Here is a 15,654-nt window from a genome sequence, read left to right on the forward strand (position 1 = left end):
TTTTTTAGTCGATACAGTAGCAAGACGCTGGAGGATACGATAGCGAGAGCTGGGGAGAGGGAAATTGACCTGGAGATGGAAAGGAAGAGGAAGCCAGATTCGGTGACGAGTTTTGAGGGTCAGGGTAAGAGGCCCAAGGTAGATGAGGTTAGGCCGAAAGGCCAATAGGGTCATAGTTGTTGTGGCAGGTGCAGCAAGGTGCACGAGGGTACGTGCAGAGCGGGGTGTTCTGGCTATTTAAGTGCAACCAAACTGGTCATATTTTCTTTCAGTGCGATCAGAGGGGCCACAAGAAGGCCCATTGTCCGACTTTGTGAGCAGCAATAGGACCGGTGTCAGCACCCGTTCCTGTGACTTTCAGGATTACTGACGGTTGTCTAGGTCGGGTAGATACGCCAGTGCCAAAGATCAGGGCCTTCCAGTTGACCACATAGGAGGTGCGTACAGCTCCTGATGTTTTGACAGGTATGCATTTTATCCTTATCTCTTTATTTATATTGAATTGCCACTTAGATTTATGTGTTTCATTATAGGATCGTTCCTTGTGAACGGTATATCTGCTCTAGTATTATTTGATTCGGGGGCTACCTGATCCTTTATATCGCTCGCACTTAGAAAGCAATTTGATGGAGCTCCGAGGGAGCTGGACTATCCGCTTAATGTCGAGATTGCAGATGATAAGACTGTTCGGGTTGTGAGGGTTCATCGAGGATGTACTCTTCAGTTATCATGGGCATGGACTGGTTGAGCCCCAATGGAGCAGTGATTGCCTGCGAGCAGCAGCTACTTCAGGTTCTTACCCCTAGTGAGGGAGGGTTGGTGATTCGGGGCTAGAGACCGTAGTGTGGACCAACTTTGTGTTCAACAACATGGGCTAAGCGCTACCTTCAACAGGGTTGCATAGGTTTTGTCGCCTATGTTATGGATACCCAGGTAAGGGTACGGCGACCGTAAATGATCTGCCGATCGTTCGGGAGTATCCGAACGTGTTCCCGGAGGATTTTCCTGGGGTACCTTTGGAGAGACAGGTGGAGTTCAGGATTGACGTAGTTTTGGGTGCGGCTTCAATAGCCAAGACACCATATCGATTGGCTCCTTCCGAGATGCAGGAGTTGTTTACACAGCTGCAAGAGCTGTTAGACAATGGATTTATTAGGTCGAGTAGTTTGCCTTGGGGAGACCTGATACTGTTTGTAAAGAAGAAGGATGGGTCTCATCGTATGTGTATAGACTAGTGGGAGTTGAATAAGGTAACGATGAAGAACCGTTATCCCCTCCTAAGGATTAACGATCTTTTTGACTAGCTTTAGGGTGCATCTTGGTTCTCCAAGATTGATCCGCAATCGGGTTATCACCATATGCGAGTCAGGGACGACGCTATGCAAAAGACAGCCTTTAAGGCTCTCTATGGTCATTACGAGTTCGTGGTGATGCTATTTGGGCTCACCAATGCTCCTACCACGTTCATGAACCTCATGAACCGCGTGTGCAGACTGATGATGGATCGGTCTGTGATAGTCTTTATCAATGATATATTGGTTTATTCCAAGACTCAGGAGCAGCATGAGGAACGCCTGAGGAAGGTGTTGAAGACATTGAGGAGGGAGAGACTTTTCGTGAAGTTCTCTAAGTGTGAGTTCTGGTTGCGCAAGGTGCAGTTTCTGGGGCACTTTCTCAACCAGAAGGGTAATGTGGTCAATCCGGCCAAGATAGAGGTCGTGATGCAATGGGAGGTTCTGAGGTCTCCATTTAAGATTCAGAGTTTTCTTGGTCTGGTGGGTTATTATCAGAGAGTCATCCAGGATTTCTCCAAGATTGTTGTTCCATTGACCTGACTGACCAAGAAGTTAGTGATATTTTGTTGGGGTCTTGAATAGCAGTCAGCCTTCGAGACTATCAGACAGCGGTTGTGCGAGACACCATTTCTAACTTTTCCGGAGGGTGTCGACAATTTTGTGATTTACTGTGATGCTTTAATCATGGTTATGGATTCATTTTTGATTCAGCGGGGTCGTGTGACTGTGTACGCTTCAAGCAGATGAAGCCTCATTAGACAAACTACCCGGCGCACGATTGGAGTTGGGGGGCATTTTTTTCACCCTCAAGATTTGGCGGCAATACCTCTATGGGGTCTGTTGTACCATTAACACAAACCACAAGAGCCTGAGGTGTTTAATGGATTAGCCGAATCTGAACATGCGACAGCGTTGTTGGTTGAATGTGGTGAAAGATTACGACTATGAGATCCTTTATCACCCGGGGAAGGCCAATGTGGTGGTCAATGCTCTCAGCCGCTAGGCAGTTGCGGATCCGATTAGGGACGTATGTTTGAGGATGATAGTGATTACTCCATTGTTGGAGCAGATCCGAGAGGCACAGGCAGAGGCCTTGAAGGAAGAGCACCGGAAGAGTGAGCGTGTTGTGGGTCAAGTAGCATCCTTCGATTATGATAGCCATGGGTTATTGACCCTGCATCGGAGGGTCTGGTTGCCATATCTGGGTGGTATACGACAGGTTCTGATGGAGGATTCCCACAAGTATAGGTTCTCCATCTATCCCGGGGCAACGAAGACGTATAGGGATCTTTGTCCTGATTTCTGGTGGCCCTGCATGAAGCAGGATGTGGCCTGGTTTGTGGAGCGGTGCTTGACTTGCAGGAAAGTCAAGACCAAGCATCAGCAACCTCACGGCAAGATGTAGCTATTGGAAATTCCCTTGTGGAAATGGGAAGACATCACTATGGATTTCATCACAAATCTTCCCAGGACCTCACGTGGAGTGCATTCGATATGGGTCATCGTGTATCAGTTGACCAAGAGTGCACATTTCATCCCGTTCCAAGAGAGTATATTGGCTAAGAAGCTAGCCAAGATTTACGTTCGTGAGGTGGTGGCACGTTATGAGGTGCAGGTTTTGGTTGTGTCAAACCAAGATGTTCGCTTCACTTCCAGATTTTGGAAGCGGTTTCATGATGAGATGGGCACTCGTCTTCTTTTCAGTATAACCTTTCACCCTCAGATAGATGGATAGAGTAAACGCACGATCCAGGCCTTGGAAGATATGCTACGCGCGTGTGTATTGGATTTTGGTGAGACTTGGGATATGTATCTTCCGTTAGCATAATTTTCATATAACAATAGATATCTCGCTAGCATTGATCGACCTCCCTTCGAGATGTTTTACCGGAGGAAATGTAGGACCCCGATTTGTTGGGGCGAGGTCGGTCAACGAGTCATAGGGAGTACCAAAGTGGTACTCAAGACTATTGAGTTAATCCAGCAGGTCCGAAGCAAGCTCTAAACAGCTCAAATTCGGTAGAAAAGCTACGCCAACAAGTGTCGTTCGGACCTAGAGTTTTAGTTGGGGGATATGGTTCTCCTAAAGGTGTCATCCGGTTTACAAAGCAAGGCAAGTTGGTCCCCAGGTACATTGGTTCATTCATGGTTTTGGATCAGGTGGGCCGGGTTGCATATCGACTAGATCTGCCAATCGATCTTAGTCAGATCCACAACACCTTTCATGTCTCTCAGCTGCGGAAGTGTTTAGTGGATGATTCCACAGTTGTGCCTTTGGAGGATATTCAGGTGGACGACCTCCTGAACTATGTTGAGAGATCGATGGCAATTCTAGATCGAAATTGTAAGACCTTGAGGAACAAGGTTGTACAGTTAGTGAAGGTGCAATGTTGCACCGCAAGGGATTGGAGTGGACATGGGAGCCAGAGGAGGAGATGAGGGAGCATTATCCATGATTATTTGGGGTGGCGGACTTCGAGGACGAAGTATGGGTCAAGTGGGGAAGAATTGTAATGCCTGGTTTCCGGTATTTACTTAAACTTCTAAATTATTCAAATCTGTAGAGCAACATGATGAGTTGGTACCCTCAACTCATCGTGTTGAAATGTTACGGACCACATATCTCAAGTGATCAACTCGATGAGTTGGATGAAAGAAATGAAACCCTAATTCTGGGGTTTTGCACCCTTTTTAAACAACTTAAACCCCATAAGTTGGCCTTATTTCCAACCTCCGCTATCCTAAACCCTAATCTTGAAACCCTAAGGTATATTCGAGAGTTTGTGAGCCTTTTGAGCATTTTGAGTGTGTTTGAAGTTTCTTGGAGGAAAGGGAAGCTTAAGGACTCAAGAAGGAGGTGCTAGATCTAGGAACCTAGCTTCATTCTCATGATTTACGGGTAAGCATGTCCCAAACTTGCCTTGTAGTTGATTAGATCTTCATTCTTGTGTCTTTTGCTTGGTTTTTATTCAAATGATGTGGTCCTTGAGAGTTAGACGTCCCAAATGAACAACCCTTTCAGATCTAGGGTCTTGAGGGGATTTCATGGTATAAAGGTGCCAACTTTATGGCCCTAGGAGCTCCATGAAAACTCTAAGCTATTAGTTTGGCATTTTAAGCTTCAAATGGCCATGCATGTGGATAAAGCTGAAGACTTTACATGAACCTTTAGTCTTTAAGTTCCAGATCTTTATTCCTTTGCTCCATCTTGAAGATTTTGTGGTTTTTGGATTAAGTCTTAAGCCTTTAAGGATTAGGGTTTGAGATTAAACCCATTAAGTATGGGTATTAGTGGGTAAAGTTGGAAACTTTACCCTTCTAGAGGCATTTCCATTCTAGATCTGGAAAATAAGACTTGGATTTGAAGGATAATGGATTAATGCATTAAGTGGGTTAGCTAACTTAAGAACTTGACGAGTTCACGGGTAAACTCGACGAGTTGATTTGGGTGTGTCCCGATTCTATTGAAAAAGGAAGAACTTGACAATTTAAGGGAAAACTCGATGAGTCGATTCGAGTTATCACGATTCTATGATTTGCGGAAACTCATTGAGTTGAATGGTAGCTCGACGAGATGAGTCAAATCGGAGCGTTGACTTTGACTTGGATGTTGACTTTGTCTTTGGCTTTGAGCAAGTTGACCCATAGGGGTTATGAGTATGGAATGGTATCTAAAAGGTTGTTTTATGTAGGGGCTGAGTAGAGCTGATTCTGGAGTAGAGGCGCTTTCAGCTATCATCTGACACTCGAGGTGAGTTTCCTTACTAGGTTTATCGGGTCGAAGGCACTAAGGTCGGCCCTTTTTTATGCTATGTTAGAATGCTAGTTGTCTTCGTGACTCCCGCATGTGTATGTGCCATTATGATTTCGAGCTGAAGTCCGATGTCGGGCAAGGCCCAATGATTAGTGTATGTATGTGATTATTGCATGCGTGTATGTGGTATTTGATATCTATTGTATGCTCGTCGAGCTTAGCTCATTCACCGGGCGGGGCCCGATGCTGGATGGGGTCCGATGACCGGGCGGGGCCCGATATATGTTATTGTATGTATGGTATGTGGTAGATTAGGGGAAATTTACTAAGCTTTGTGGTTATGGTTTTCAGTTTTGGTTTTCGGTACTTCCAGTAGCAAAAGGAAGAGTTCGGGATGATTGCATTGCACACACCATGATAATTTTACCTGGGATGTTTACTCTGATTTTTATTGTTATAGATACATTGATTCATACTCATGAAAGGACTTTTTGACTCATGTTTAATTAATAATTTTAAGTACGAAATTTTTGGGACCATGTTTTGTATATGTTACATGGGCATCAGCAACACACATGATGGAGCACCTTGTGCCACAGTGGAGCATCAAGACATATAAATGGCGCATCATGAAAACAAATGGCCTAATATCCATCATGGTGTAATCCATGAGCAATACCAACTTCTGAGCATCCTTGAACAATCTTGAGCATCATAGTGGGCTTTATAGCATATTTGGCTCATCAAGGACCAAGATGGTCCAACTTGCACCATGATGGCGCACCAAGTGTATGGATGGTGCAACAGACTTCAAGTGTGGTGCAAGAACTTCAGGATTGGAACAACATCACCTTGGCGCAACAGGAACATACATGGCATAACAAGGTCATGCATGGTGCAAGAGCATACTCCATGGCTCAATAGGAGTACCCTATGGTGCAAAAGGAACCCTTAATGGTGCAAGAATGAATGCCCTTAGTGCAACAACATCTTTCTTGTACCATCCCTTCAACATATGTTGCACCAAGGTTCCCTTGTTTCTCCATATCACTCCCAAGTGCTTCAAACCTCTTTTAGGTGCTTCAAACCCCCTTCTGTATAATCTGTTCCTTTGGCACATGACTCGTTCCTTTGTCAGACGATCCATTCATTTCTTAGATGATTCGTTCCTTTGTTACATGCTCCATGAACCTCAAGTACTCCATCGAGTTCCAAGTGCTCCAAATGCTCCATGAATATGATCCAAATGCTCCATGAACTTGATGCTCAATTCATATTTAGGTTAGAAAGACTAAATAAACAGGTAAAAGCTCACCTTATACTTCTATAAAGCAACAAAATAGTTTAGTGACAGATTAGACAAAGTCCATAAACATTGTAGGACTTTTGTGTCACTTTCCCTGTATAATAAATTTAAAAAATTATAAATAAATAAAAACATATTACTGTTGTGGATGATACCACTACAAGAAAACTCCTTTTTAATGACCAATTATTAGTGACCACCTAAAATATAGTCACTAATATCATCATTTAGTGATCATTTATTAAGTCGTCACTGAATGTTTGTAATGCTACAAGTTTAGTGACCAATTCTATCATGGTCGTCACTCACCGGTCACTAACCGTAGAAAAAAATCATATTTTAATAGTATAATTAGTTTGGTGACCAAAAATAATGGTCACTGCATTGGAGGCCTAATGACAAAAAAAAAATGATCACTTCATTAGAGGATTAGTGACCAAAAATTATGGTCACTAAATACTTTTCTCTTTTCAAACCCACCTAAACGTCATGTGGAGGGACTGTGACGAAACAATATGGTTATTGAAATACAAAATGAAAAAAGGTTCAGTCACCAACTATATATAATTTTTATTCATAGCACCTAACTCTAAAAAAATGACCAGCTTATATTTACTTTCATAGCGGCAACACATGTCATCAAACTACAAGGGTAAAAACGTAACTTACCCTAAAATATGAGTGCCAATACAAGATAGGCAAACCATTTCACGTATAAACGGATCAAACGAATCTCTCCCATCGTTTCACCGTCGTTCTCATCCACCATCTGCAAGCCCTAAACCTTCCCCAATCTCCAATTCATCATCGCCAAATCCAATTTCTACTACCTAGGGTTTTTGTGTCAGATGAGATTTTCAAGGATTTGGAGAATGGCAAGCTTGGCAACCAACATTGTCTATACCTAAGTCATCACATTATCAACAAAGTCCGAGAAGAATTCATCAAAAATCATGGTCCTGGAGAAAGCCTTACTTCTTACTTACGACAATGTTTGTCCTTACGCCCCCTTTCCACCGACTGGCGCCGCCACCTCCTTCCCCATATCCTCTGGTATCTTCTTTTCTCTATTTCAATCCGTTTTCCCATTGTGATTTCATCGATTGGATGAGATTTTGAAAGAAGGTTACATGGACAGGTGAATGTATGTTCTTGTGATCAGCATCTAGGGACACAATTCATCTTCTCCCTATTCAATAGAATGTGCACAACAGCTGTTTGATGAAATGCTTACATGAACTGGGAGTGCATTATGAGTATATCTATCTCCAGTTGTTCATAATTTGTGAGCTCTCTCTCTCTCTCTCTCTCTCTTTAATTTATTTTACTCAGTCCAGGTGTAACAAACTTATCCTAATTGTGCATTAGTCAAGTTTCTTATCATGTTATAGATATAATTCATTGGGTAAAGAGATTGCATATTACTGTATATGTGAAGAAAACTTCAATTTAAAATCTTGGGATGATGGGCTTCTGATTCACATTTGTAGTTCTATGTGAACAAAATCTTTACATGTTCAAACATCAAATGAACTATAAAAATCAACAAAATGTTGAATAGGCATGGTATCCATTGGAATTGGATCGTATTTTTGATAAACTGAGTGTGCACGATTAGGGCGACATTGGTCCTACATTAAACGGATGATTTGTATGTGCTTGACATGATTAATGATACATACAAATGACACATGTAATCTTTTGGTGCTTCTTTCTTTAATTATTACTATTTTCTTCAGTTGTTTACTTGGTTTCTTGATTGTGGTGTACATTCTTGTTGTTCAGGCACATGGTCATGGCCCATGATATGGCAGCTGATAACTAGTTACTGTTAGTGGAAATTACGATCTGCCATTGAAAGTAAAAAGTTATCTGCCATGGATCGATATGGTAATCTTTGCTATTTTATTATTATTATCCTCAAATTTATTTAAAAACTAAACATTGTTAAATAATATATTTATTATTATTATTATTATTATTATTATTATTATTATTATTATTATTATAATCTTTTGTTTTTACTGATAGGAATTCTAGATGACTCGTTTGCATTGTCTATGGCTGGCCAGTTGCCTTTATCTTCTTTGCTTACATTGATGGGTGCTTACAGAGAGGAACCTGATTATACAATGTTGTCAAACTTAATCAATGTAATGACTAATGACTACTCTACCCTTGTCAATACTTTTTTTAGTCTGTATTATTTTCAGTATGAAGATGAGGATGGCATTCATGTCTTTTTGATGCTTGTATTTCTTTTGGCTATCACAAGTTGGCTCTAAAGTTGCAAGAATTGTGGTTGATGTTGATAACACATTACTGGACAACATTAAGATTTTCTTCATCAACCTTTTCTAGTACTCTGCAGAGTTAGTTTATTTAACTCTTACTATTAATGATTTATATGAATACTATTGGGTTTAATTTATTTTCTTCAGTTGCTTACTTGGTTTCTTGTTTGTGGTGTATAGTATCGTTGTTCAGGCACATGGTCATGGCCCATGATATACAAAATATTAATCTTTTGCACAGTGATGTTGATGTGGTCTCTAGTTTATGTTGATGGTACCATTTCGTTATAATACTCGATCACTTCTTTAGTAATATCTGTGAACTAAATTTGGTCTTCAACTTCTGTAAGGTACTTCAGTTTTTCTTTTTTGATATAATGAATATTTATGTTTTGTTTACTATTATTTTCTATATCTAAGACTTAATTGTGATTTGTTAAAAGGTGTACTTGATTTTAGACGAGTATTAGGTAATCATTTTCTAGCCCAGATGATGTATCACATTAAAATATTTTATTTTATATAAAAATATTCAGTATAACACATAACTAAAACTCGTTTATCCAAACAATAAGTCATATTTCCAAAAAAATCATCTTTTATCAAGGTTGTTCAATTCTTTGCTGAGCCAACACATGAGGGTTCTCCCTTTTACCCCACACCAACACATGCTTAAATTGTTGACATAATGTTTCATTTGCAGGGTGCTTCTATAAAAAGCTTGGAATCTGGTTCTTATGGAAATGTTACTGGTGTTTAGATTGAAAATGGATCTACCATTGAAGAAAATTGGTGAATTTCACTGTTTGTTCTAATGACTTCTTGATTAACCCTTAAGTGCATGAAAGGTAAAAATGGGTGTGTTTCATTTCCCCTTGAGTGTATTAAAGGTTCTGGACGGGTAGTTCCCAGCACATTAGTTTTATATAGGGAAATGTAATTTGAAGCTTGATAAGTAATTGGTATGATACATTGATACACATGTTTTGTTTTTCACATTCAAGTTAAGTAATGGGGGCTTCGTGGTGAGATCAAAGAGGATGGAAAGCAAAAGGATGCAACTGTATGCCTACAGGTAACACATATATGGTTTTTTTGTTAAATAAAGATGTTCAAGCATTGTGGAGGGTGTTATCTCTGAGTTTCAAATAAGGGTTAAAAGTTTCCAAATTGATGATGACCAAAATACTAGTGATGAAGGAGAAAAGATTTCACTGAATTTGCATCTTATGAAGCAAAAATCGAGGTAACACCAACCCCCACTCCCACCCCCCATCCCCACCATTTCATGTGCAAAACAAAAGAATGCCCTTTTCATTAAACGAAAAACCTAAATGATGTCTTTGTTTTGTAGGCAAGTAGGCAGTTAGAGATGCAAAAGTCAATTAAAAATGGCCTTAGAGGAAGCTAGTCACAAGGCCTCCAAACAAAGGGCTTGATAACAATCTATATCACATTCTTTTGTAACTATTATTTGTGTACAGTTTATATAATGAGTAAGCTGGTTAGAATTGGAAAAGTTACTGCTTTTAGAAATCTATTTTGGTGGTTTTTGTTCTTAACTTTGTTCTAAGATTCATATGATGTTCTAACCATTTCAGTATTTTATATTGTAGGTTCGCTTAAAGTTACTTAAATTGGTTAAATACAAGAAATTGCAACAAAAAATAGTGACGTTTTTTTCATAACGAATTAAATAAATTAGTGACAACTTTTTATGGTCACTAGTTGGATAAACTAGTGACGACTTTCTATAGTCACAAATCAGATGAGAGTGACAACTTTTTATAGTCACTGATTAAATTAATCAGTGACGATTTTCTATGGTCACTAATCAATTAGGAGAGTAACGACTTTTTATTGTCACTAATTAGATAACACAGTGACAACTTTCATTATTAGTGACAATATTTAATGACGAAACCCGTTGTCACAATTTAGTGACCATTATATTTTGGTCACTATTTAGTGACCGCTTTTATATTTTGGTCACTAATTAGTTTTTGTGACGGACCTATAGTGACCACAAGTGACGACCAAAAGTCTGGTCACAAAGTGATATAGTGACGACTCCTTCAATTGTTAGTGATCATTTCGTTTTCGTCACTAATTGGTTTTTTTTTTTTTTGTAGTGTACATACATAAATTCTAAAAATATACAAAAAGAAAAAAAAAATCACAAATCCGAGCGAACTAACACAACATTAAGCACGGTCACGCATTATACACATGAAATCAGTAGCTTATTAGTCAACAAGAACAATCAACACAAAATTAACCTTGTTCAAATCAAAGCAAATAAGTCCATCAATTGCGACATATTGAGGGGAATTTTCCAGCGATAAATAGTCGCCACTATACATATCGTTCCTATAATTGACAACAAATCATGACCACCAATTGTCAACATTAGCAGCAACATGTTATCAGTGAGCGGTGACATTTTTTATGGCGACATCGGCTTTAGCGGGTCGCCACTAATCCCCTTCCACACTTTTATTGTGCAGATTTCTTGTAGCGAATATATATTAAAAACTATTAAGTAATTAAAAGGTTTATATTAATATAAAAGAGTTATTGAGTAAAAATTTCATATTAATATATATGCGTTTCATCATCAGTTTTGATTATTTAATATAAAAATCTACCGTCAAAATAACTCTACAATACATATTTCAAAAGTAGACTATCCATTCCATATAGTGATACTCCGTTAATGTAGGCCTAATGACCAAATCAATTCCTAATATAGACTCTGCAAATAATTCGTTACTCCGTCCATGTTGCCACAAATTACGTGCATTTCTACTATTTAAAACAGGTATCTCCTATCAATCAAACACAACAACGGCTTTTTTGGTTTTCCATTTCTACATTAGCAACCATGAATCGCTCAGCAAATGTGTTGATCTTGATCTCTTTCTTCTTTTTATCATTCACCTCAAACTTAAATCTCGTTGATGCTGCTCCTGAACAATTGAATCAAAAAAATTTTGATGAAAAGGTTATGAAAAGCAAAGATGTTTGGTTTATCATGTTCGGCCTACCAACGTAATTAATTCTTTTTCTACGTATACTTATTCTTTTTTACGTTCTCATAACATGCAAATTATAAACATTGTGTATATATATATATATATATATATATATATATATATATATATATATATATATATATATATATATATATATATATATGTGTGTGTGTGTGTGTGTTTTCTTTCAGGTGTGGAACACAGAAAGCGTTTCTTCCTGAATGGGAGGCGTTTTCAAAGTTAGTGGAAGGAAAGATCAAGCTTGGTGAAGTGAACGTTGCAGAGAACTATGTATTAATTCTTGACTTTTTAAACTTTTGTTTTTTAAATTTAAAATAGTATTATTCCATATTATTACTAATCTATTATTTTTTTCTCAGGATTTATACGTACAATATAAGATAAAAAGTTACCCGACTATTATAACATTTGCTGCTGATAAATCAAAGGGAGCTTTCGAATACACAGGAACAAGAACAGCACCTAAAATGGAAGAAGCTGCACTTCTTAAGTTAGAAGGCAAAGGATATTAATCTCTAAACAAGAGTTTTGAGTGAAGATCGTGTTGGAATAAGATTTAGTTTTTTTTTTTTTTCTTTTTTACTTGTTATCGTTGTGAAATAATGACACCTTTGTAACGGTGGTAAATTTGGTGTAAAAACCTAATAAAGGACAATTTATATTTTAAGCCTATGTTATTATTTACAATCCAAATTATTGCACTCTTAGGAGTACATGTGTTGGAATAAGATTTTTCTTTGACTCGATTTGGCTTTTATCATTGTGAAACAATGGAACCGTTGTTACGTAATGTGTATATGTTGTAAAAGTTTAGTTGAGTAGTTCACTAATAAAATGTCTTTTGTATCTCATTTGGGTGTAGAATATGTTTGTGTTTTGAAAGAATTTACTACATTCTAAAAATAGCAATGGAAATTTATTCAATTTTGTTTGTTTATTACAGCAAGCAACGGTTGTTTGTTGGATAATGTATATACAATTTTATTTATTCTTATTAAAAGAACAAATTATTAAAATCCTTCGTATGGTTTGGTCAAAATTACGTATTTGATCCCTAACTTTTTTTTTTTGCATTCGAATCATCCTTATAGTTTGATTTTATTATGTTTTTCGTCTCTTGGACACTTTAAAACACTATATTACCTTTCGTTTTTTTTTTCAGTTTTTATATTATTTACTTATTATTTATTAAATAAAAAATGAATTAATAAATATATTGCCCACCAACAAATACACTCCTTCTCCCTTCCCTTTCCCTCCACCCCTCCCCTCCATCAACCTGTGATCAACCACCACCATAACCTTAGGCATCACCTCCGTCAAACTCCCAACATCACCACCGAAAACCACTACCAGTCAACACACCAAATAAATTGAAACTGAACCAAAAATAAAGAACAAAAAACCCCATGTACAATCAAAACAAAATCAAACCAAAAAAAATAAAATTCGTAAACCTGTAGCTAAAATCAAAATCAAACTAGAAAAATATTGAACGGATGTGCTGTCCGAGGTTCCATGAATCATGAAATCATAAATCATAACATGATTTCTAACAAAACGTACATCAAATCGACACTTTTTCAACCAGAAACCATAAAATCGTTTCAATCCATGAATTCAACCAGAAAAATAAAAACAAAAACTGGTTTTTATCTAAACTTCCATCAAATCCAGGAAAATAAACATGATTTCAATTAAGTATTTCAACCAAAAAATTAAAACATGATTTCTGAAAACCTGCATCAATCGAGAAAAAAATAATCAAATCACACCTTAAAATTGTGTTCTAGGAGTCATCGGGGGCATAGAAAGGATGAATCCAGAAAACAATTGAACCCGCATCGATGTTCCAGAAAAAAAAATGTGTTCCGAAATCGGTCTTACTTCACACGGTTGTGATGCTTCAACGAACCCATATACCAACACAATGGTCAATTAAATTCTCGTTGGCAAGCAGATCATTCAACTATCTGTGGAGTTCTCGAAGAGGGAGAGGAAGGAGATAAGAGTCACCGGAGAGTGTAAGGTTGCCGATGATGGAGGATTCCAACGTTTCTACGTGCAGTAACTTAGGGTTTGTTCTAGGCATGTTTTCTGGGTTTTTTTGACCATCGATTGCCTTGCCTTTTCCGACTACTTTCTGCTTTGATACAACGATGAGGTGTGTGGCCCGACAAGGTAAGAGGTGTGACAGAGAGATTTGGAATGAGAAAAAGAGTAGGAAGTGAGAATAAGGGGATGGGGGTGGGCCTCTCATACATAATCTTTATTTTAAAAAATAACAAAATAACAAAAAGAAAATTAAAAACAAAATTTACAAAATGTTTTCAAATCATTTTCCATTAGAGTGCCCCAAAAATCATAATATAAGGATGAGGAGCGATACGGTCACGCCTTCGTCTTTCCATGATCTCCTGAAGTACCTGAAACAGTAAACTGAAAACTGTAAGCTCGAGGGCTTAGTGAGCTACCCCCAAAATACCAACACCACACTGAAAATACCATAACAATAATAATCAATCAATCAATCAACATGCATATTGGGCCATTCGCCTGACTGGACCGCCTTACCGGGCCTACAGTGTGTTTGGATCTATCTTGAGCCTTCGGCATGACTGGTCCGCCATGTGGGCCTACAGTCTCCCCGGACCGCTCATAGGGTATGATGGCCTTCAGCACAAAGCAGGGCCGCCTCAACCCAACCAACAAGCAAATAACCATTTGCGCATAGCTATCATATACTGGCATATACAAACATCAAACATATCTATCTCACTGATCACAATCATTGAATTCTCATGTAACTAGAGCACCGAGCTAGCAGGTCACTATCACACCAATCCTTACGGATCATAAAACCATAACATACTGTTTACCTCGATTCCGAACTAACAAATCCTGACCACATGCAACATACCATAAAAATAACAATTAAAGGGTCGACCTTGGTGCCGTAGACCCTATCTATATAGTGAGGATAACTCACCTCGCAGATGTCGACTCGGAAGGTAAACTCCAACTCTCGGATCACTCCACACAGGCCCACCACCTATAACCATATTTCAATATACGCATAAGTCCTTAACCTTATAAGGTACTCCATAACCCAATAGTCAACCACTGATCAAGGTCAAAGTCCACAGTCAAGGTCAACAGTCCATGTTGACCTCAACTCGCCGAGTACACCCAGCTACTCGCCGAGTCCCTTGTAGCACAATCCAACTCGCCGAGTCATCAAGGTGACTCGTCGAGTTCCTTCGAATCTGAATCAGACCTTAGGGCCACCCATCGAGTTCCCTCCCTACGACTCGACGAATATACTCGCGAACATATTCTTGGTTAAAACTCATCCGACTCGCCGAGTTATTCAACCAACTCGTCGAGTTCAATGGCCATCTTCATGCGACTCGCCGAGTTTATTCAGTCCTCTTCCATACAAATCCATTTTGAGTCATGCAGCGACTACAAATCACAGATCCAAGCTCCAAGGGCATGTTTATCACGTAAAGTTGCAAACTTTACGTGCATGCATGGCTTTAAAATCTCAAAATGGCAAATCTAATCTATTGATGGGTCTTTATGCACAAAGGGGACCTTAATCACGACAAAAGCTACAACTTTATGCTTCTAGAATCCAAAGAGAGTCTAGATCTGAAGTTACAACTTCAGATCTAGCCCATAGCTCATCATACTAACTTGATATTCCATGAAAACCCTAAAACTCACCCAATAAAGGAGATCTATAAGGAGAATGACTATTTGGGTATCTTTTGAAGTTGATATCTGAGATGAGTGTTGATTCCCACACTCCAATTGCTTCGACCTCCTTCTCCTCCAAGTCTTCTCCCTCCAAGAACTCTCTTTCAAGCTTTAAACACACATACAAGGCACACTCACACGAATAAGGCTCTCAAGGGTTCTTTGGAACTGTAAGGAGGTCCAAAGG

At 38.7% G+C, this 15,654-nt stretch overlaps 1 protein-coding gene and 1 long non-coding RNA gene across 2 annotated transcripts; both read left to right on the top strand.

Annotated features, from left to right (window-relative positions):
- The first annotated feature begins 7,131 nt into the window (after positions 1-7,131).
- On the top strand, positions 7,132-8,493 carry LOC145014239 (uncharacterized). The gene is made up of 4 exons (XR_013665455.1): positions 7,132-7,408; positions 7,494-7,640; positions 8,141-8,245; positions 8,387-8,493. It is a non-coding gene; the product is annotated as an uncharacterized LOC145014239 (long non-coding RNA).
- Positions 8,494-11,495: 3,002 nt separating this feature from the next.
- Positions 11,496-12,372, top strand: LOC145017969 (protein disulfide isomerase-like 2-3). Its single transcript, XM_078975912.1, has 3 exons — positions 11,496-11,700; positions 11,876-11,975; positions 12,065-12,372. The coding sequence occupies exons 1-3, from the start codon at positions 11,534-11,536 to the stop codon at positions 12,215-12,217; spliced, it is 420 nt and encodes a 139-aa protein (XP_078832038.1). The 5' UTR covers positions 11,496-11,533; the 3' UTR covers positions 12,218-12,372.
- The last annotated feature ends 3,282 nt before the right edge of the window (positions 12,373-15,654 follow it).

The sequence above is a fragment of the Lactuca saligna genome, chromosome 9 (genome assembly GCF_052625555.1).
Source record: "Lactuca saligna cultivar CGN05327 chromosome 9, ASM5262555v1, whole genome shotgun sequence".
In the NCBI taxonomy this organism is placed as follows: domain Eukaryota; kingdom Viridiplantae; phylum Streptophyta; class Magnoliopsida; order Asterales; family Asteraceae; genus Lactuca; species Lactuca saligna.